General features: G+C 43.9%; 3 protein-coding genes across 5 annotated transcripts in view; all 3 read right to left on the reverse strand.

The window, feature by feature from the left end:
• Positions 1 to 318: 318 nt before the first annotated feature.
• On the reverse strand, positions 319 to 14,750 carry LOC136686504 (SEC14-like protein 5). The gene is made up of 17 exons (XM_066660323.1): positions 13,622 to 14,750; positions 12,955 to 13,003; positions 12,142 to 12,211; positions 11,056 to 11,205; positions 10,766 to 10,897; positions 10,154 to 10,282; positions 9,755 to 9,941; positions 9,520 to 9,632; positions 9,235 to 9,342; positions 7,617 to 7,787; positions 7,364 to 7,434; positions 6,871 to 7,042; positions 6,572 to 6,706; positions 6,123 to 6,260; positions 5,630 to 5,863; positions 2,087 to 2,232; positions 319 to 1,670 (listed from the first exon to the last, which is right to left on the reverse strand). The coding sequence occupies exons 3-17, from the start codon at positions 12,202 to 12,204 to the stop codon at positions 1,565 to 1,567; spliced, it is 2,055 nt and encodes a 684-aa protein (XP_066516420.1). The 5' UTR covers positions 12,205 to 12,211; positions 12,955 to 13,003; positions 13,622 to 14,750; the 3' UTR covers positions 319 to 1,564.
• A 1,653-nt stretch (positions 14,751 to 16,403) lies between these two features.
• On the reverse strand, positions 16,404 to 19,552 carry LOC136686507 (cytochrome P450 3A30-like). The gene is made up of 5 exons (XM_066660327.1): positions 19,423 to 19,552; positions 18,586 to 18,713; positions 18,250 to 18,317; positions 17,338 to 17,495; positions 16,404 to 16,527 (listed from the first exon to the last, which is right to left on the reverse strand). The coding sequence occupies exons 1-5, from the start codon at positions 19,550 to 19,552 to the stop codon at positions 16,445 to 16,447; spliced, it is 567 nt and encodes a 188-aa protein (XP_066516424.1). The 3' UTR covers positions 16,404 to 16,444.
• Positions 19,553 to 19,844: 292 nt separating this feature from the next.
• Positions 19,845 to 20,951, reverse strand: part of LOC136686505 (cytochrome P450 3A56-like) — a 12,297-nt gene continuing 11,190 nt past the window's right edge. For all 3 annotated transcript variants that reach the window (XM_066660325.1, XM_066660324.1, XM_066660326.1), the window contains exon 13: positions 19,845 to 20,287. In XM_066660325.1, the coding sequence (XP_066516422.1) occupies positions 20,207 to 20,287 (81 nt within the window). In that variant the 3' untranslated portion in view covers positions 19,845 to 20,206. The remainder of the gene's footprint in view (positions 20,288 to 20,951) is intronic.

Raw genomic sequence — 20,951 nt, forward strand, 5'->3', positions numbered from 1 at the left:
CTGTGCAGCGACAGATGAGCTAATGTCTCTGACTTTACATCTACAAGGTGGACCAACAAGGGAGGAGTGTCTCACAGATTGGACAGTGAGTGGAAACAGGGTTTAAAAACTCCAGCAGCACTGCTGTGTCTGATCCACTCGTCTTTGGTTTTAGTGTTACTTATTAAAAACAGAAAAGAATCAATGCCATTATTTCACTGCGGTTATCTTTAATAAAGTGTTTCACAAAAAGCAAATAAATAAACAAACAAACAAACATTCTGTGGTTCACAGAAGCAGCCTCTGACTCCCATCAGTGAACACTCCATCTGAGCCCCAGGGAGCCGGCCACGGTGCACTGTACAGTCTGAATAAATAACTGATCCTTACTGCAGCGTCCAGAGCTGATGAGTGTCCATCAGCCTCTGCTAAGAGCCAACATATGCAAACCTTGCTCTAGTGGAGATATGAGGTTTTGTTCTGACAGCATACTGCCCCCGATAGTGCTCCTGGAGAAGTACAGGGCGTCTACATTCAGTTCAGTATTTCCACTATAGGGGGTTGTAAGGGCCCATTCCATCTCTAAAAGTGACTGGCCTGGCTCTTAACAGTGTAGAAAGCTTAGTTTGTGGTGTTCTCCAGTGAGGGTGTGCTGCTGTGTGTTTGAGCTTAAAAGTCCCACCTGAACGTCCCCTAACCCTCTCTTCAGCCCTGGAACATCTTCCTGCTGTTCCCTCTGGTCATTGTTATAGATTTGTCCCAGAAAGAAATATTCAGAGGTTTTTCATCTAACAACAAGTCATTTCAGATTCAGTTCAGATTCATCCCATGATTCCCCTGGAGCTGCAGCGCTGAAGGAGAAAAATGGTGGAAAGGGGGAGCCAGCTTTTTAAGTAAGTAAAAAAGTGTAAGTGTGAGAGAACATTAAAATATATATAAAAAATATGTTTTTTGTTGTGGTTTTTGTGGTTGAGGTGGTGGTCAGTTCAGTTCAGTTTTCCTGGACCAGTGAAAACTAATCAATGCTCTCAGATGTTTAGAGACAGGTAAATATATTTACAGCTGTTTAAAGTTATGCATCGTTATTTTATATTTGACTATTGCTGTTTAAAAGTTTTGACTACTGTCATTCATTTTCTGTAACCCTTATCCTGTTCAGGGTCGCGGTGGGTCCAGAGCCTACCCAGATATACTGGGCGCAAGGCATGAACACACCCTGGAGGAGGTGCCAGTCCTTCACAGGGCGACACACATATTCACTAACACCTATGGACACTTTGGAGTCTCCAATACACTTACCAAAGTGTGTTTTTGGAGTGTGGGAGGAAACCGGAGTCCCCGGAAGAAACCCATGCGGACACGGGGAGAACACATCACACTCCTCAGGTCCAGGTTCCAGGAGTTGTGACAGAGACACTACCTGCTGCTCCACTTTGCCGCACAGCTGTAAAACTATGCACATTTATTTTAAAGTAGTTATAAACAGCGTTCCCATCCTGAAGGATTAGAATTAGAAGCACTTTGTGTGTTTGCACCTGTTTGTTGTTTTGTGTGTGTGTGTGTGTGTGTGTGTGCGCGCGCGCATTTATCTGGAGAAGAGAGAACTGCTCTGTGATTGGCTGGAGGAGGTAGTTCCGCCACTGAGCTGAGAGAATCCGCTCTGACACGACTCCAGACTTGTCATAGAGCCCCTACACACACACAAACATATATGAATCAGCTTTTTGACATTTCGATTCCACATTAAAAAGGTGCAGCAGTTACATTCTGGCTCCTGAGCTGTTCTTCTGATGCTCCAGTCCACATTAAAAGCTGCAGTGATTACCTTTTGGTGCAGCTTGTTTAAATGTTCTATACCACAATAAATTACAATTTGGTGTCTGGGATTGTTCTTAAAATCTTCCATTCCACCTTAAATATTGTAGCACTTAGTCTGGCTCCTAGTCCTCAGATTGTAACCCAGCATTTAAGGTGGAATAGACCATTACAAGAAGCATCTCAAGGGCCAGACTCCCGCACCATTTAAGGTGGAATGGAAAATCGAGAACAATTCGATTTCTGCTGCTGTCTGAACTGAAACAGTGGTCTGATATTTAAGGTAGCGCACCTGAAGTCGTGAGAGTCAAGAAGCTCAGTATAATACATGAGCTTACAGGTGTGGGCAGAGCCTGGGGCAGCTTCATCAGAGGGAGTGGGGCTATAGACAGTCCACTGCAGTATATAGAGTCCAGGCCATCGAGTGACATGGGAGCCCTGAAACACAGTTCCACAATGTGTGTTCCTATATATAATATATATGAATAAATACAGGTGAGTTTACCTGTACTCTTGTCTCCCTCTCTGCAGGTGACTTTACCTGTACTCTGTCTCCCTCTCTGCAGGTGAGTTTACCTGTACTCTCTCCCTCTCTGCAGGTGAGTTTACCTGTACTCTCTCTCCCCCTCTCTGTAGGTGAGTTTACCTGTCCTCTCTCTCCCCCTCTCTGCAGGTGAGTTTACCTGTACTCTCTCCCTTTCTGCAGGTGGGTTTACCTGTACTCTCTCCCTTTCTGCAGGTGAGTTTACCTGTACTCTCTCTCCCCCTCTCTGTAGGTGAGTTTACCTGTACTATCTCTCCCCCTCTCTGCAGGTGGGTTCACCTGTACTCTCTCCCTTTCTGCAGGTGAGTTTACCTGTACTCTCTCCCTTTCTGCAGGTAAATTTACCTGTACTCTCTCCCTCTCTGCAGGTGAGTTTACCTGTACTCTCTCTCCCCCTCTCTGTAGGTGAGTTTACCTGTACTCTCTCTCCCCCTCTCTGCAGGTGAGTTTACCTGTACTCTCTCCCCCTCTCTGCAGGTGAGTTTACCTGTACTCTCTCCCTTTCTGCAGGTGAGTTTACCTGTACTCTCTCCCTTTCTGCAGGTAAATTTACCTGTACTCTCTCCCTCTCTGCAGGTGAGTTTACCTGTACTCTCTCTCCCCCTCTCTGCAGGTGAGTTTACCTGTACTCTCCCTTTCTGCAGGTGAGTTTACCTGTACTCTCTCCCTTTCTGCAGGTAAATTTACCTGTACTCTCTCCCTCTCTGCAGGTGAGTTTACCTGTACTCTCTCTCCCCCTCTCTGTAGGTGAGTTTACCTGTACTCTCTCTCCCCCTCTCTGCAGGTGAGTTTACCTGTACTCTCTCCCCCTCTCTGCAGGTGAGTTTACCTGTACTCTCTCCCTTTCTGCAGGTGAGTTTACCTGTGCTCTCTCCCTTTCTGCAGGTAAATTTACCTGTACTCTCTCCCTCTCTGCAGGTGAGTTTACCTGTACTCTCTCTCCCCCTCTCTGCAGGTGAGTTTACCTGTACTCTCCCTTTCTGCAGGTGAGTTTACCTGTACTCTCTCCCTTTCTGCAGGTGAGTTTACCTGTACTCTCTCCCTTTCTGCAGGTGGGTTTACCTGTACTCTCTCCCTTTCTGCAGGTGGGTTTACCTGTACTCTCTCCCTTTCTGCAGGTAAATTTATCTGTACTCTCTCACTCTCTGCAGGTGAGTTTACCTGTACTCTCTCTCCCCCTCTCTGTAGGTGAGTTTACCTGTACTCTCTCTCCCCCTCTCTGCAGGTGAGTTTACCTGTACTCTCCCTTTCTGCAGGTGAGTTTACCTGTACTCTCTCTCCCCCTCTCTGTAGGTGGGTTTACCTGTACTCTCTCCCTTTCTGCAGGTGGGTTTACCTGTACTCTCTCCCTTTCTGCAGGTGGGTTTACCTGTACTCTCTCCCTTTCTGCAGGTGAGTTTACCTGTACTCTCTCCCTTTCTGCAGGTGAGTTTACCTGTACTCTCTCCCTTTCTGCAGGTGAGTTTACCTGTACTCTCTCCCTTTCTGCAGGTAAATTTACCTGTACTCTCTCCCTCTCTGCAGGTGAGTTTACCTGTACTCTCTCTCCCCCTCTCTGTAGGTGAGTTTACCTGTACTCTCTCTCCCCCTCTCTGCAGGTGAGTTTACCTGTACTCTCTCCCCCTCTCTGCAGGTGAGTTTACCTGTACTCTCTCCCTTTCTGCAGGTGAGTTTACCTGTACTCTCTCCCTCTCTGCAGGTGAGTTTACCTGTATTCTCTCTCCCCCTCTCTGTAGGTGAGTTTACCTGTACTCTCTCTCCCCCTCTCTGCAGGTGGGTTTACCTGTACTCTCTGCAGGTGAGTTTACCTGTACTCTCTCTCCCCCTCTCTGTAGGTGAGTTTACCTGTCCTCTCTCTCCCCCTCTCTGCAGGTGAGTTTACCTGTACTCTCTCCCTTTCTGCAGGTGGGTTTACCTGTACTCTCTCCCTTTCTGCAGGTGAGTTTACCTGTACTCTCTCTCCCCCTCTCTGTAGGTGAGTTTACCTGTACTATCTCTCCCCCTCTCTGCAGGTGGGTTCACCTGTACTCTCTCCCTTTCTGCAGGTGAGTTTACCTGTACTCTCTCCCTTTCTGCAGGTAAATTTACCTGTACTCTCTCCCTCTCTGCAGGTGAGTTTACCTGTACTCTCTCTCCCCCTCTCTGTAGGTGAGTTTACCTGTACTCTCTCTCCCCCTCTCTGCAGGTGAGTTTACCTGTACTCTCTCCCTCTCTGCAGGTGAGTTTACCTGTACTCTCTCCCTTTCTGCAGGTGAGTTTACCTGTACTCTCTCCCTTTCTGCAGGTAAATTTACCTGTACTCTCTCCCTCTCTGCAGGTGAGTTTACCTGTACTCTCTCTCCCCCTCTCTGCAGGTGAGTTTACCTGTACTCTCCCTTTCTGCAGGTGAGTTTACCTGTACTCTCTCCCTTTCTGCAGGTGAGTTTACCTGTACTCTCTCCCTTTCTGCAGGTGGGTTTACCTGTACTCTCTCCCTTTCTGCAGGTGGGTTTACCTGTACTCTCTCCCTTTCTGCAGGTAAATTTATCTGTACTCTCTCACTCTCTGCAGGTGAGTTTACCTGTACTCTCTCTCCCCCTCTCTGTAGGTGAGTTTACCTGTACTCTCTCTCCCCCTCTCTGCAGGTGAGTTTACCTGTACTCTCCCTTTCTGCAGGTGAGTTTACCTGTACTCTCTCTCCCCCTCTCTGTAGGTGGGTTTACCTGTACTCTCTCCCTTTCTGCAGGTGGGTTTACCTGTACTCTCTCCCTTTCTGCAGGTGGGTTTACCTGTACTCTCTCCCTTTCTGCAGGTGAGTTTACCTGTACTCTCTCCCTTTCTGCAGGTAAATTTACCTGTACTCTCTCCCTCTCTGCAGGTGAGTTTACCTGTACTCTCTCTCCCCCTCTCTGTAGGTGAGTTTACCTGTACTCTCTCTCCCCCTCTCTGCAGGTGAGTTTACCTGTACTCTCTCCCCCTCTCTGCAGGTGAGTTTACCTGTACTCTCTCCCTTTCTGCAGGTGAGTTTACCTGTACTCTCTCTCCCCCTCTCTGTAGGTGAGTTTACCTGTACTCTCTCTCCCCCTCTCTGCAGGTGAGTTTACCTGTACTCTCTCCCCCTCTCTGCAGGTGAGTTTACCTGTACTCTCTCCCTTTCTGCAGGTGAGTTTACCTGTACTCTCTCCCTCTCTGCAGGTGAGTTTACCTGTATTCTCTCTCCCCCTCTCTGTAGGTGAGTTTACCTGTACTCTCTCTCCCCCTCTCTGCAGGTGGGTTTACCTGTACTCTCTCCCTTTTTGAAGGTGAGATTACCTGTACGCTCTCTCCCTCTCTGCAGGTGAGTGGTGACTGCACTCGACTATAGTCCACTCCCAGAGTCCAAGTGCTGTGTATCAGCCGGACATTACTCAGCTCATCAAGCAGTGAAGTGGACCCCGAAGCCCCTGAGACCCTTTTGGAGTGGAAGATATCAAAGACAATGTCCCCTCGGAGGACATCAAAGTCCCAGGTGATCACTGAGGATGCCTCCACCACCTCCAACATCACCTGAAACAGGATCACAGCATCAGGAATCAGGGGTCACCTGAATACTGCTAACAAATCAGAACACAGGATTTTTATCTTGTGAGGATCTGAGCTAATTGGTGGATGGTGTGTTTACCTTGTGGGGATCCCTTGTGAGGATCTGATCTGATTGGTGGATGGTGTGTTTACTTTGTGAGGATCTGAGCTGATTGGTTTATGGTGTGTTTACCTCATGAGGATCCCTGGTGAGGATCTGAGCTGATTGGTGTATAGTGTTTACCTCGTGAGGCTCCCCGGTGAGGATCTGCACTGATTGGTAGATGGTGTCTGCCCACAGTCGGACATGGTCAGGGTTCTCCAGGTGCTCCTCGGTCTGATAGCATGACTTTGGCACCTGTCCTCCCTCAGGAACCTCACACTAAAGAACATTAAAGACCATTAAAGATCTCATTCTTCAGCAACAACAGTCATTCCCTGCACTGACGTTGCAGCCTCACGTTAGGACACAGCCCCTGTACTGACGCCTTGTGGCCTAGAGGTATCAGAGACCTTTAACATGGCTGTACGCAAATGGGGGACCCACTCCCCCAGTTTCACCTTATGTGAACTTTAAAACTGCTAAACTAACAGCCTGTGGGACATAGCTGGACATCATAGCTGTTTCCCTTTGATCTCTTCTGTCTTAGTTTACATTTCTGACAGTAACAGGATTAAAGTAACAGTCAGTACCAGACAGTCTCCACCCAGAAAATCAGGGATGATGTCTGAGTGGATGTAGTCCACCAGTCCTCCACAGCCCGGAGAGTTAGAGCCACTGTAGACCAGGAACTTCTGACGAGTGTTCTCGTGGATGAAGGGACTCACCTGCAGCCGGACACATAGGTAAAAAACACTGTTATTCTTTACTGTTACTGTAACTCTTAATCTTTACTTTTATTTTAAATCTTATTATTAAGTGTGATAGTTTTTTATTTATGTCCTTCACGTCATATCCTTAACAATGGAGGAGTCATATTTCTGAAGTTTACCAGTGTCCAGAGCACAGGGAAGACTCTGGGGGCTCGGACGATTAAAAGCCGCCCCAGAGTTTCGGGGTAATTGGCCTCCACCACCTCGATGATCCTGAGCAGGGCTTTAACTCCCGGTCTCCACAGGTGACGCATGTTTAACCCCTCGAGGTCCACCAGACATGTCCAGGACCTGATTACATACAATTACAGGACACAGAATGCGCTACTGGACAGTAACAGGATACAGAGGGTGTTACTGGACAGTAACAGTACACAGAGTGCACTAACAGGACACAGACGGCACTAATAGGACACAGATAGCACTAACAGGACACAGAGTGCAGTTACAGTACAGTAACAGAGCTGTGATTTATGTAACAGGACAGATTCAGAGTTTAGAGCCTATTTATAGTAAGGTGGTCTTATTAGTATAAAGTTTTAGTAAAAGCAGTATAAAGTGATAGCGGTAAAGGAGGCAGGGGCCTGGGGGAATGTAAATATTCACACTCACGTGATTGGCCGTCCGAATATTTTGGTGTTTTCCTCACACCTCCTCTGTCCCTCCTCATTAATGGACAGAACCTGCAAACACAACAAACAGCTCAAGAATTTTAGAACACCAGCAGTGCTGGACTGAAGAATGTGGGCAGCCATGTTATAGCGAAGCCATGGTGATAGCTCCTGCTGAAAACTGGGGATGACCTAAGGAGGTCTTTATGGTCAGCATCATTCGTCAGTTTCCCATTAGCGTCCGAGGAACTCACGTGTCTGAGCAGAGCCTCTTCCCCAAGAGCTTTGACCAGTCCTTTAGTGTCCATCTGTCCCAGCCTCAGAATGTACAGAGGTCTTCCCTCTCTATCCTGGTGGTGCCAGCCCCCAGCATAATACTCCTGTAGACAGCTAGGCGGCGTCCATGAGTCCAGAATAGAGTCCACCTACAGGAGAAATATTAATTCTGTAATAATCCTACAGACAGCTAGGGGGTGTTCAGAGTAGTGTATCTCTACAGGAGAATTTAAACAATGTAATACTCCTGCAGACAGCTAGGGGATGTACAGAGTAATATACAAGAACACTTGAAACCAAAAAATACATTCATTCATTCATTATCTGTAACCACTTATCCAAGTCAGGGTCGCGGTGGGTCCAGAGCCTACCTGGAATCATTGGGCACAAGGCGGGAATACACCCTGGAGGGGGCGCCAGTCCTTCACAGGGCAACACAGACACACACACACACATTCACTCACACCCACGGACACTTTGGAGTCGCCAATCCACCTACCAACGTGTGTTTTTTGGACTGTAGGAGGAAACCGGAGCACCCGGAGGAAACCCACGCGGACAACACACCAACTCCTCACAGACAGTCACCCGGGGCGGGAATCAAACCCACAATCTCCAGGTTCCTGGAGCTGTGTGGCTGCGACACAACCTGCTGCGCCACCGTGCCGCCCTACCATAAATACACTAACATTTAATTAAAAGTCATTTGTGGACATTTGTGTTGATTCAGATGTTGTTACATTTTGACACAGTGTAATTAACAGTTAAGGGCTAAATTCCACCGCGGAAAATCCAATCCCCTCAAATTACACTGGATGTGACTGTAGAACATCACTCTAGAACCATCTGACACCCATAGGAGACAAGTGTGAACTGTGCTGTTGGAGCAGGTGAAGAATGAAGCCTGGCATTGTCCTGCTGAAACAACCATGGACTTCCCTGAAAAAGACGTCACCTCAATGGCAGTCTCTTTACAATGCCAATATACTCCTCGCTACCAGAACATTTCAGAACCGCTCTTACAACACACACACACACACACATGATTAGCGTGAGAGAGAGAGACAGTTAAATAATGTGCACACATAATTCAGGATAAAACTGTACTTACAGAGTACATTATCTAATAATACACACTGTTTATTTAGGAAAATACACTACACCACAACTCTCTCTCACTTCTCTTTCTCTCACTCTCTTTCTCTCTCTCTCCCTCTCTTTGTCGGATACAGGAGGGTCAGCCACACGCTGTTGGAGCAAGTGCAGAATGAGGCCTGGCAACGTCCCATCGACTTCCCTGAAATAGACATCACCTCGATGACAGCACGTGTTCCTATTATATCCAGATATCACCCCCCCCCATGACAGATGTTGGCCTCTGGGTGTTGTGTGTAATGGCTGGGTGGTCCCATGGTGTTTAGACCTGTGTGTGATGATTTGAACAAATGGAGAGACCTTGGTGTGTTTGTAAACTGCTCATCCTTCAATTATCTCAGATGATATCCACTAGCCAATCAGAAGCTGACAAAGCCATGATATCATGTTCTGGAGTTTAAATGACTTCGCTTTTAAACGTGTGACTGCTTTCTCTCTGACCTGGAACTGTCTCCTCCAGCTGAGAGACAGACACAGCATCTCTCCAGCCTTCTCCACGTTAAAGTCCCTCGCTCTCAGGAAACGCAGGATGTGCTCATCTTTAGGGATCTGAGAAAAGCGAGAGAGAGAGAGAGAGAGAGAGAGATAGAGAGAGAGAGAGAGAGAGAAAAGAAGAGTTGAGAGGGGAAATTAAAAAGAAGTGTGTGTGTATACAACCTTCCTATGTGTGTGTGTGTGTGTGTGTACATCTTTCCTCTGTGTGAGAGTGTGAGAATGTGAGTATACCTTTCCACTGTGTGTGTGTTGTATCTGAGCTCGGAGCTGGATTAAGCAGCTCTCCTGCATTGGAGTCAGTCGTCCCAGAAACCTCTGGATATAATCAGCATCCAGCTTATCTCCTACACACACACACACGCACACATTAATTCATGTAGCCCTCCAGCACTGGTCTGGATATGAACTGGATGTGGTCTGAAGTGGAACTGTGTCCTCTGGAGGTGGTGTGTGTGTGTGTGTTTACCCTCGGATGGGTCGGGGTTGGGCCCATTGCTGGTGTCCCTGGTCAGCCGGACTTCTGGAGTGGTTACCGCGGTGACAGTGAGGGGGTCCACACAGTGAGGTGGGTGTTGAGGAGGGGTCCATCGGGGGATTTCTGTCACACCCTCAGAGATCAGCTCTGAGATATAGTGCTCTATTATCTCTTTACCCTGTACACACACACACACACACACTCACACTCACACACTCATAACTCACTGTAATACAAACATCCATTAGCCACAAGATTAGAACTGCTGCCAGGTGAACTGAGTAACACTGATGACCTGTCGGTGGGTGAGGGGGGAGCTGGTAATGTCTGGCAGTAACTAAACAGTCAGTTCTTGAAGTTGATGTGTGTGTGTGTGTGTGTTTTTTTTACTCGTTTGATGTTGGCTGTGTACTGTTTCATGGCGATTTTCTCTGCTGTGCTCTCAAACCCGAAGAATGATTTGATGTCCAACGAGGCAGACTGCTCAAAACACGTCCAGTTCTCATTCTCAGGGTGAACCTGCACCACACACACACACACATGATCTTAATGAAACATCAGTGACCCCAGGAGCCCCACAGCAGCGTTCTCCCCCTGTCTAAACAGCCTTGTTCAGAACACCCGCTTTCAGCACCTGTTCCTTTAAATGATAATGAGCTGCTCGCTGTTCACCCCGACCCAGAGCACACAGCAGTGAGGAGCAAGGAGCAGAAGCTCTGTTTTTTAGCCATTATTGCTCTTTTCTCTTTCTTATCCATTCTTGTTTTCTCTGTTTTTTCTCAGTGCCCTTATTTCTCCGTGCTCGTTGTGTGTGTTTTGCTGTGTTTAATCTCAATAATCCACCTTAAAAGACATGGAGCGTCTGAACATAAAAAATCGGAGGGGAATGGTCTACATTGCGTTTAAAGCCCCCCAGCCCCCCTCCACTCCTGCTGTGTGTGTGTGTGTATGTCTGTGTGTGTGTATGTCTGTGTGTGCTGCAGACAGGGGGCAGTATCTCACACTGTAGAGGCAGGTCTCCTCCACGGTGACCCTGTTACTGAAGGTCTCATTGTGAGCCTCGATGTGTAAGGTGCGCTCTCTCCAGTTCACTGTGTTTCTCTGAATGAAGTACACCACCTCCACTCCGGAGATCTGCAACACACACACACACACACACACACACACTGGAACATTGCTTTGAGGATCTGATGGGGTTCAACCTCATGATCACCAGAGAACACAGTTCCACTGTTCCACATATCAGAGGAACTCATAGGACACATAGTCTGGACTTGTGTATGTGTCTTGACCTTTTTGAGCAGACGGGGGGCATCCACTCTGAGTTTGCAGCTGCGCCGGACGGTGTGTGTCGCCCCGTCTGCACTGCAGACATCGCTCAGGACCTCACTGTCCAGAAACGCCGGAATCAGAGGACAGGTGGGAAACCTGCGCTCATACGCCTGTAACACACACACACACACACACACACACACACACACACACACACACAGAGCAGTGTAGTCCAGTGAGATTACTTCTTTTGGGACATGAGGCAACATCTATATCCTCTTGAGAGATCACTGCCATAGCAACTGCCCCTCGCATCGCCTCGGCAACCAGCCACAACCTCTGGACCAACACTAGCAGGTGTGTGTGTGTGTGTGTGTGTGTGTGTGGACACACCCTTAAAGAGTAACCTGAAACTAAGCCAGTTATCTAGTACTGCCAATATAATTAGAACAGGGGAAACACCACACAAACACACACACACATACACACACACACACAGCTCTGTACAGAAAGCAAACAAAGAAGTTATTATGTCATATCTGCACAGTCTAGCACTGTAACACACACACACACACAGTGAAGGAGCTGAATAGCACTGTGTGTTTATTGTCTGTTTGTTAACTCTTTATTAACTGCCCCCCAGTCCACACATGGACGGCCCCAGGATCAAAGCCCCGAGGTCCATGTGCAAGTGCTCCACAGCGTCCCACTGCTTTAACATGTTCAACACTAGAGCACAGTAACAGCCTTTACACTGCTGAGACACACCACAGAGGACTGTGCCTCAACACCCCACCACACCAGCTGACGATGTATGGGTTTATATATGTACTGTGTGTGTGTGTGTGTGTGTGTATTTGTGTGTGTGTGTGTATGTAGTGGTGGAGGTGGAAGGTGAATAGCTCTCATTTCAAACATTACTTCAATGCCCACTCGTATACAACAGTGTCTCTCTCTCTCTCTCTCTCTCTCTCTCTCTCTCTAAGACAGAGAGAAAGACAGAGAGGGGAGAGAGACAGAGGAGAGAGAGAGAGGCAGAGCCAGACAGAAAGAAAGAGAGAGAGAGAGAGACAGAAAGAGACCGAGGTGAATGAGTTGTTACTCACTGCCATCACCATTTCGAAGGGGTGTTTATAAACTCTCACTGGAGAACAATACTTCTGCACCATCCTACAGCTACACACAACACACACACACACAATACATACAGACTCAGTAACTTTATCAAAATTATGAACATAATTAATAACAAAAACCTATTAAAACTGTAATTTAAAAGGCCTTAAAAGTAATATACTTAAACATCATTAACAACCACTTAATAAACACCAAAAACACTAATGATAATAGCTCTGTAAAGAACGACACGATTGACATCATTAACACATCATTCAGAACAATAACAACATGATAATCATTAACAGTAACGTATTGTTATACCGTAATAAGTAATAAGTGTAATTAATAAAAGTGTGGGGTTAATATCAGTGTAATTAATAACAGTGTGGGGTTAATTTCAGTGTAATTAATAACAGTGTGGGGTTAATGTCAGTGTAATTAATAACAGTGTGGGGTTAATTTCAGTGTAATTAATAACAGTGTGGGGTTAATTTCAGTGTAATTAATAACAGTGTGGGGTTAATGTCAGTGTAATTAATAACAGTGTGGGGTTAATGTCAGTGTAATTAATAACAGTGTGGGGTTAATGTCAGTGTAATTAATAACAGTGTGGGGTTAATGTCAGTGTAATTAATAACAGTGTGGGGTTAATTTCAGTGTAATTAATAAGAGTGTGGGGTTAATGTCAGTGTAATTAATAACAGTGTGGGGTTAATGTCAGTGTAATTAATAACAGTGTAATGAATAACAATGTGATTATTTAAAAAAATCATAATTAATGAATGTTTTGTAAGACTTACTGCTAGAGACTCTCACACCCCCCCAGCCCCCGACACTGCTCCAGCTCAGCTAATACACACACGCACACACATATAAATATATATTTCACACTGTGTAATGATGTAATATAATGATGAAAATGTAATGATTAATGGACAAATAGACAGTGAGGTTCAGGTAAAAGAGCTTTTTTAATGTACAGTTGCTGTTTATTTACTGAAGTGGAAAACATACAGCAAAATTATTTTACTTATTATTCCAAAAATAATACACAAAAATCTAATTTATTTACTTATTGATTGATCAACTGATTGACTGATTGTGGGTGAGCACTAACAAAAAACTAACAACAACACAGAGGCACAAAGAGCTTAGCACTATTCCACACCTCTTTATTATTGAGCACATTTAGACAAGGTTTTGGAAAAAAAAACAGAAAAGAAAGAAGCAGATGCACATGAGCTTAAAGTCACTCTGCTCAATGCCAAGTGTGGGTCAGAGTGGTGTAAAGTCACCAGCACTAAACTAATGTAGACATGCACCACACACACGTGCACACACACACACGGTATAGTCTCTCTCATATATATACATGTTATATGTGTGTGTGTCTATACATACTTCATGTATATATGTAACAGACCTATATGACACACACACACACACAGGAGATTTCATGCTGCTTACCTGACAGAAGCGGTGTGTATGAAGTGTGTAGGGAGCTCTGAGGCTCCACTGTGTATGCAGAGTAACTTTCTGTCGTCATCACAGTTCCTCTGTGTGTGTGTGTGTGTGTGTGTGTGTGTGTGTGAATGTATGCTACCCTCTTCAGGACAACAGTGGAATCACACTCTTTATATTTTATTAGCACATTATTAACCGAAATGTGATCCAATCTATTTCTCATATTTAAGAGAATCTCCCTCTGATAAACACACACACATACACACACACTGTATACTTTAAACACGCATCATTAAATCTAATGAATTATTTTAACTGGGAACAGAATCTGGAGCCAGTTAAATAAGTGCTAGAAGAATAAAAATAATGGTAAGAGAATTAAACAAAACACTATTATAGTCACACAGCTTCAGTGTCACACAGCTCCAGGGACCTGGAGGTTGTGGGTTCGATTCCCACTCCGGGTGACTGTCTGTGAGGAGTTGGTGTGTTCTCCCCATGTCCGCATGGGTTTCCTCCAGGTGCTCCAGTTTCCTCCCACAGTCCAAAAAAAAAACACACGTTGGTAGGTGGATTGGCGACTCAAAAGTGTCCGTGAATGTGTGTGTGTCTGTGTTGCCCTGTGAAGGACTGGCGCCCCCTCCAGGGTGTATTCCCACCTTGCGCCCAATGATTCCAGGTAGGCTCTGGACCCACCGCGACCCTGAACAGGATAAGCGGTTACAGATAATGAATGAATGAATGAATGAATGAATGAATGAACTATTATAGTGTGAGTGCAGAGCGGTGTTCAGGGAATCCTGAGAATTTTAAAGGGAAATGTTCTAGAGGAGGTTTCAAGAGTCCTCTCTTGAAGTCCTCAGATAAACAGTAAAACCTGTGGCTGGTTATTAAACACAAAACTCTTCTGAATTCACGATGTCACTAATCTGATTTAAATGAGACTGTATTTTGCTGACACCAGGGTTTCAGGGGCGGATGGTGGTGGCGTCACCATGGCGACACTGACAGAGGCTCGCACCATCACCGTTCTGCTACGAGGAGTGACACCGCCGTGTTTCAGAGCCGACCCAGGAACATAGAGCTAAAATCCAACCAGAGCCACACAGCACGGAGAACACAGCTCTTATCAAAGACGTCTGACTGTGGTTCCGATACCGGTTCAGATTCTGGTTCTGCTTGGTTTTCAGTTCCAGTTCTGAATCTGGTTCCATTATTAGTTCCATGTTTGGTTGATTCTGACTGTGGTTCCAGTTCTAGTCCTGGTTCTAGTTCTAGATATATTGGTTATATCTAGAACTAGATATAGACTAGATATCTAGAACTAGTTATGGTTCTGATTCTGGTTCCAGTTTTAGTTCTGGTTCTGGCTGTGATTGTAGTTGTGATTCCCGTTCGTGTTGTGGCTGTTGTAGTAGTTCTGGTTCTACTTCTAATTCTTGTTCCAGTTCAGGATGTGGTTCTCATTATGGTTTGTTTCTAATTTCAGTTCCATTTCTGATTCTAACATGGTTCCAGTTGTGGTTCCATCTCTGGTCCTGGTTTGGGTTCTAGTTGTGGTTCCAGTCTTGGTCCAGGTTCTGGTTCTAGTTTTCTCGAGGGGTGAATGAGAGTTTAATCGGTATTTTAGGAGTCAGGAACGCATTCAAACCCAACTCCAGCGGAACCTGTAGCAGAACATCATCATCATCATCATCGTCATCAATAACAAAGCACAGGTTTAACACACACAGTGGCAACCACTCAGATACTGATCCGCTAACATCTTATATATCTGCCCACATTTATAAAGAACAACTTTAATATATCACTCTATTCATTTATCAAAAAAAAAAAAAAAAACACAGAACACAACACACACCAAACCAGCTTCATAGTCTACACTATGTTACAAACAGCTACTGGAGTAATCATTTATTTACTTCACATTGTGCTGAGATCATATTTGCTTTTCCACTGGCCAAATCTGGTCCTGCTCCTGGAACCGGGTTATTATTTAGTCGCTGTTTTTTTACATTTCCAGCCAAATCGAGTAGGTACTGAATGTGAGGTGTAAACCCTGCAGAGCTCTTATTGGCCAGAGACCTTTCAATCACCACGAAACACAGAGCTCCAGCACAAACTCGCCACTTGTAAAATCTCTGAAGTTACAGTAGCTTTCACACTAGTTTTTATACGACTCACAGCAGCAGCTCATAACATTCCCCCGAGGTTTTTTTTGAAGAGTTTCAGATTCTCCTTGGGGCGGTGGCTGAGGAGAATCTCCAGCGAAAGCTGAATATGAGTCAAGGAAAACTGCTATGTGAGCAGTGTTCAGTCCAAACAACAATAACAACAACACGCCACACAATAAGTAAACAGGGCCTGACATTACCACGCGGTGTTGCTGTTTTCAAAGCCTGTGGTTCCACGTCACTGGCTCCATTTCAAGGGGGGAGCTGTGGGAGTGGAAAAGCGACCAGCTAAAAGCGAATTGAGCTGATCCCAGGCAGTGGAAAAGCACAGTTAAATAAACATATTATCTTTTGGCTAGAGTGTTTACATCTGGACTTAAGTTATAACTTATAACTAGTCTGCCAGCTTGAGGATAAACACTATAAAGCAATTTTCATACAGTTTCTCTGTGGTTTGCTGATAGTTAAATATGATTTTTACCAGTGAATCATAACATCTGTCCAAGTTAGCAACACTCGCTATGGAAAAAACAATGTGGGTATGAAAAATTATTATATTTAGATGATCTGACCCGAGTCTCCTCACAGACGCTGACATCAAACCTCTTCAGGATCTCCACGATGGCCAGCTTCATGGCCACCTGAGCAAACCTCATCCCGATACAGTTCCTGGGTCCAGCTCCGAACGGCATGTACACATAGGGGTCCACACTGTCCTTATTCTCCTTAGAGAACCTGGACACCAGCAGAACAAACAGTTTATACACTGTCCACATAGGGGTCCACACTGTCCTTATTCTCCTTAGAGAACCTGGACACCAGCAGAATACACTGTTTATACACTGTCCACATAGGGGTCCACACTGTCCTTATTCTCCTTAGAGTACCTGGACACCAGCAGAACAAACAGTTTATACACTGTCCACATAGGGGTCCACACTGTCTTTATTCTCCTTAGAGAACCTGGACACCAGCAGAATACACTGTTTATACACTGTCCACATAGGGGTCCACACTGTCCTTATTCTCCTTATGGACACCAGCAGATCCACAGATTATAGTAAAGTCACGTTTAGCAGTTTGAAGATTCACCACAGGTGGAGCCATTAGTGTGCATCGGTGAATGAGAGAGAATCCACACCAGCAGGAGCTCTCCTGAGCACATATGTTTGTAGTTATAAAAATAGTTGTACCCTTATGAAGTAAAACATTTTACACTTAAATTTAAATTTTATTTTTAAGTCTAACAGGCTCCACTCATATTCAGCTATTGTCAGTAAGTTGCTCCTTAATTTATCCAGTTTTCATTTGTGCGGTTGCATAGGGGTCTGTACAAAAAAGGAAGTCGGATGGGCCTCTTCTCCCCTGACCACTCTACCCGAGAGTCAAGCAGCAACAGGTAAACAATTTTAAATATTCACTTTTAACATGTTAACTGGGATATTGTCTGGTAGGTGTTACATACTTAGTCATGAGGCAAGCCTTACATATAAGGACTCTTACATATAAATTTGATCCCCATTCTTTTCCGTGTGAGTGGATCACCTTGTTGGGGAAGGTCGATCTCCTCCTGGAGTTTGTTCATTGTGTCCGGGTTTGTGGCGATGTTATAGTAGAAGAACGACAGTGTGCTGCTGGTCATCTCATAACCGGCCATCATAAAGGAAATGGACTGGGACAGAATCTTGTGGTCGTTCAGACCTGTGGAGGAAAAGCATACTGTAAGAGGTCAGGCTGCGCTGCAGGCTGCCAGTAGGGGGCACTACGTGGTGCTCTAGGAGACCAGGCAACACCAGGTCTCAGGGCTACAACTCCCCAGACTCAATGCTAATCAGTGACTGTAGAAAACTTGGATAGAACAATGTCTGTCAACAGTGAAGTCAGCACGGATCTAGCGCCCCTGCAGGCTGGTGGCAGGTTGATGTGATCCCCCGTATTTTTTCTACAGCAAAACAGCACATATTCAATATCTTATGTCCTCTAAACTGTCTTTCCATCTCCAGTGTCTAATTCCTTCAATTTTTCCTGTGCCAATATTAAAATAAAATATTTTATTTTGAAAGTGAAGTTAACTTTTTATTAAACCCCCTTTTCAACCTTAAAAGGTGAAGAAATTACAGCTGTTTACTATATTTCCATTCCAATTTAAACAGGATAGCACTGACATTCTAGCATCTGAAGAACTTTCCTCTCCACCTTAAATGACGAAACAGCTGTGTTTTGATGCCGGAATAATGTTCAGTTCCTCCTTAAATTGTGCCACTGTTACATCTGTTACAATTTCTATGTGGCACAGGAATAATTATCCATTCCACCTTAAATTTCTTAAGTTTTCTTGCTTTTCAGTCCACCTTAAATGCAGCCAAAGTTACAGTGTGACACTGCTAGAATTATCCACTATGGAAAGTGAAATAAAAATAGCAAATAACATTTAAACATTTCTATTTTTACCTTTATTTATCTTTATCTCCTCTTTTCTCTAAAATCTGAGAATCCACCATTAGCTGCAGGAAGTCCACTCTGTCCTACAGAGAAATAAATTAGTATCATTCTCTCACAGGTTTTAAAATCACAACACAAAACAGTAAAATAATCAAACACGTTAATTTCTGAAGCACAAATCATAACAAGAGCATTTCAAGGTGCTGAACATAAATAAAGAAAAATAGAAATAAATCAAATGAATGAACATGGGAGACCCACTCTGTGGAGCTTAACCTGCTTCATTCAGGCACTCCAGGTCTTATGATCATTTTTTCATGCTAAAAAGGACGGACAGCTCTTTAATTTTACCGTGTGGTTCTTGGCGACTCGGTCAGCTTTGATCTTCTCGAGCGCGGCCGAAAGAAAATCAGTCACAGACACCAGGAAAAAGGAGACATTCATTTTCTCCAGCAGAGGAATGATGAACAGGAACAGAACTAAAATATACAACATTTACTCTCAATATACTCAACGAAATATATTTATGGTTTAAAAATGTAGTAACACCAGGTAACAGCCTATTTTGTACTTTTTAGTTTCATGTATGTGATTGTTTACATTAATATTTTGCAATATTTCTAAACTCAGCGTACACCTCCCATTAATTAGAATTTCACAGTGAACGGACCAATAGAAATGATCCAAAATTGCTTTTAAAAATTTCATTAATTTCTGAACGTGAAGAAAGTTACTATTTTTGAGATTTATAGCATAGCAATATTAATGATATATTAATGTAAATAGCTATGATAAATATGATTATAAATCTCTCAGTGGTTGCTATGGAGATGTAGCATATATGTAGCTAATATCACAAGCTAACACAGAACATCACCATTAGCAAAGAGATAACAGCAGATTTAATAATGTATTTAAACATAGATGAACATAAAGTTAAGAAAACATCTCCATGGCAATGGCCAAAAGCATAATGCTATATGTTAGCTAGCTAGCAGTGTTTCTTGGCCCATCACAAACATTACACTACCTTGGCTTCTCAAAGCACAAATTGACAGTGAAAGAAACATCTCGTGTGGGAGACTAAGGGGCAACAATGGTGTATTGCTCAGATCCTGTTAATTGTGCATCTGTTATGTAAAAGTATGATTTAAAACATGAGCGGAGTTAAAGAAATGTGTAAATGACCTGAAATGAGTAACATGGAATTTAAAAAGTCAAATTCCACCATCTGCTTGATTCTGGAGACAAAAGGGCCATTGGGGTTGTTTAAAGTGTTGATATCCACACTAAAATCTGTGCTGGTTATAAGATCCATATGCTCCAAACAACCTAAACACACACACACACACACACACACACCTGTGGGCAGTTTTATGGCAGTGTCTGTGCCACAGCTCCAGGATGATGAATGAATGAGTGAATGATTTCATGTAAGTCCGTATGTTAGAAGTACATTTCACACATGAATTCTTCCTCTGGTCAACAAACATTATTTTACTTCCGTTTTTTATTCATTTATACATTATTTTAAGAGGATGAAGTGCATTTCCTCTGGGTCCGGATCTAGAGCCATGAAAACGAATCAACAGAAGAACAAAAACTGAATATAAATATAATTAAATATTTAATTAATAAAAGGAATGTAAATCACAATATAAAAAGACCCTTACACAATGAAGTCCCTCATTTAAATTTAAAAACCTGTGTTCAGAAAACAGCTTTAAAATTAATCTCTACATTGTCACATTCTCAGATGTTTTAGATACGAGTTAAAGAAACAACCCTCAGTTTATTGGTGATAAATAATAAAACCACAGTTTTAACACTGTTATTAATAACAGAACTGTTCTGAACTGATGATGTGTTCCATTGCTCCATTTCTGATTCTAACATGGTTCCAGTTGTGGTTCCATCTCTGGTCCTGGTTTGTGTTCTAGTTGTGGTTCCAGTCTTGGTCCAGGTTCTGGTTCTAGTTTTCTCGAGGGGTGAATGAGAGTTTAATTGGTATTTTAGGAGTCAGGAACGCATTCAAACCCAACTCCAGCGGAACCTGTAGCGGAACAACAACAACATCATCATCATCATCATCATCAATAATAAAGCACAGGTTTAAACACACACAGTGGCGTCCACTCAGATACTGATCTGTCTCTCTGTGTCAGGGGGTAAAGGACCCCACAGTGGATCATAATGAAGAGAAAAAGATTGTTATCTCCTGTTAGCTACATTAGCATTTTTCTCATAGGATCTAATATAAAGCTGTTAGCATCAGACTCTAGTCCGTCTCTGCTCTTCTGTGTGTATCTGAGTGGGTAACTCACACACAGATCACACACAAGCTTCAGTTATCGTCCTATTTCACTGCTGTGTTGCTGTAGTATGTAAGAGACGACAGACATGAGCCCCGTATTAGATTAGATAAGATTAGATTCAACTTTATTGTCATTGTGCAGAGTACAAGTACAGGGCCAATGAAATGTAGTTAGCATCTAACCAGAAGTGCAATATATAACATTATTTACATAATTTACATAAAGTGCAGTTGTGAAATGACATTATGGTTATGAATTGTGATTAAAGTGCAGTTGTGATATGACATTGTGATTATGGAAGTTAAGTAACCATATATACATATTGAAATATAAAAAATTTAAACAAATTAACATTGTGTAGGTGATGCATTAATAGTACTGAGTACTAATCCCTTAGTACTG

This window comes from Hoplias malabaricus, chromosome 2 (assembly GCF_029633855.1).
Source record: "Hoplias malabaricus isolate fHopMal1 chromosome 2, fHopMal1.hap1, whole genome shotgun sequence".
Lineage (NCBI taxonomy): Eukaryota > Metazoa > Chordata > Actinopteri > Characiformes > Erythrinidae > Hoplias > Hoplias malabaricus.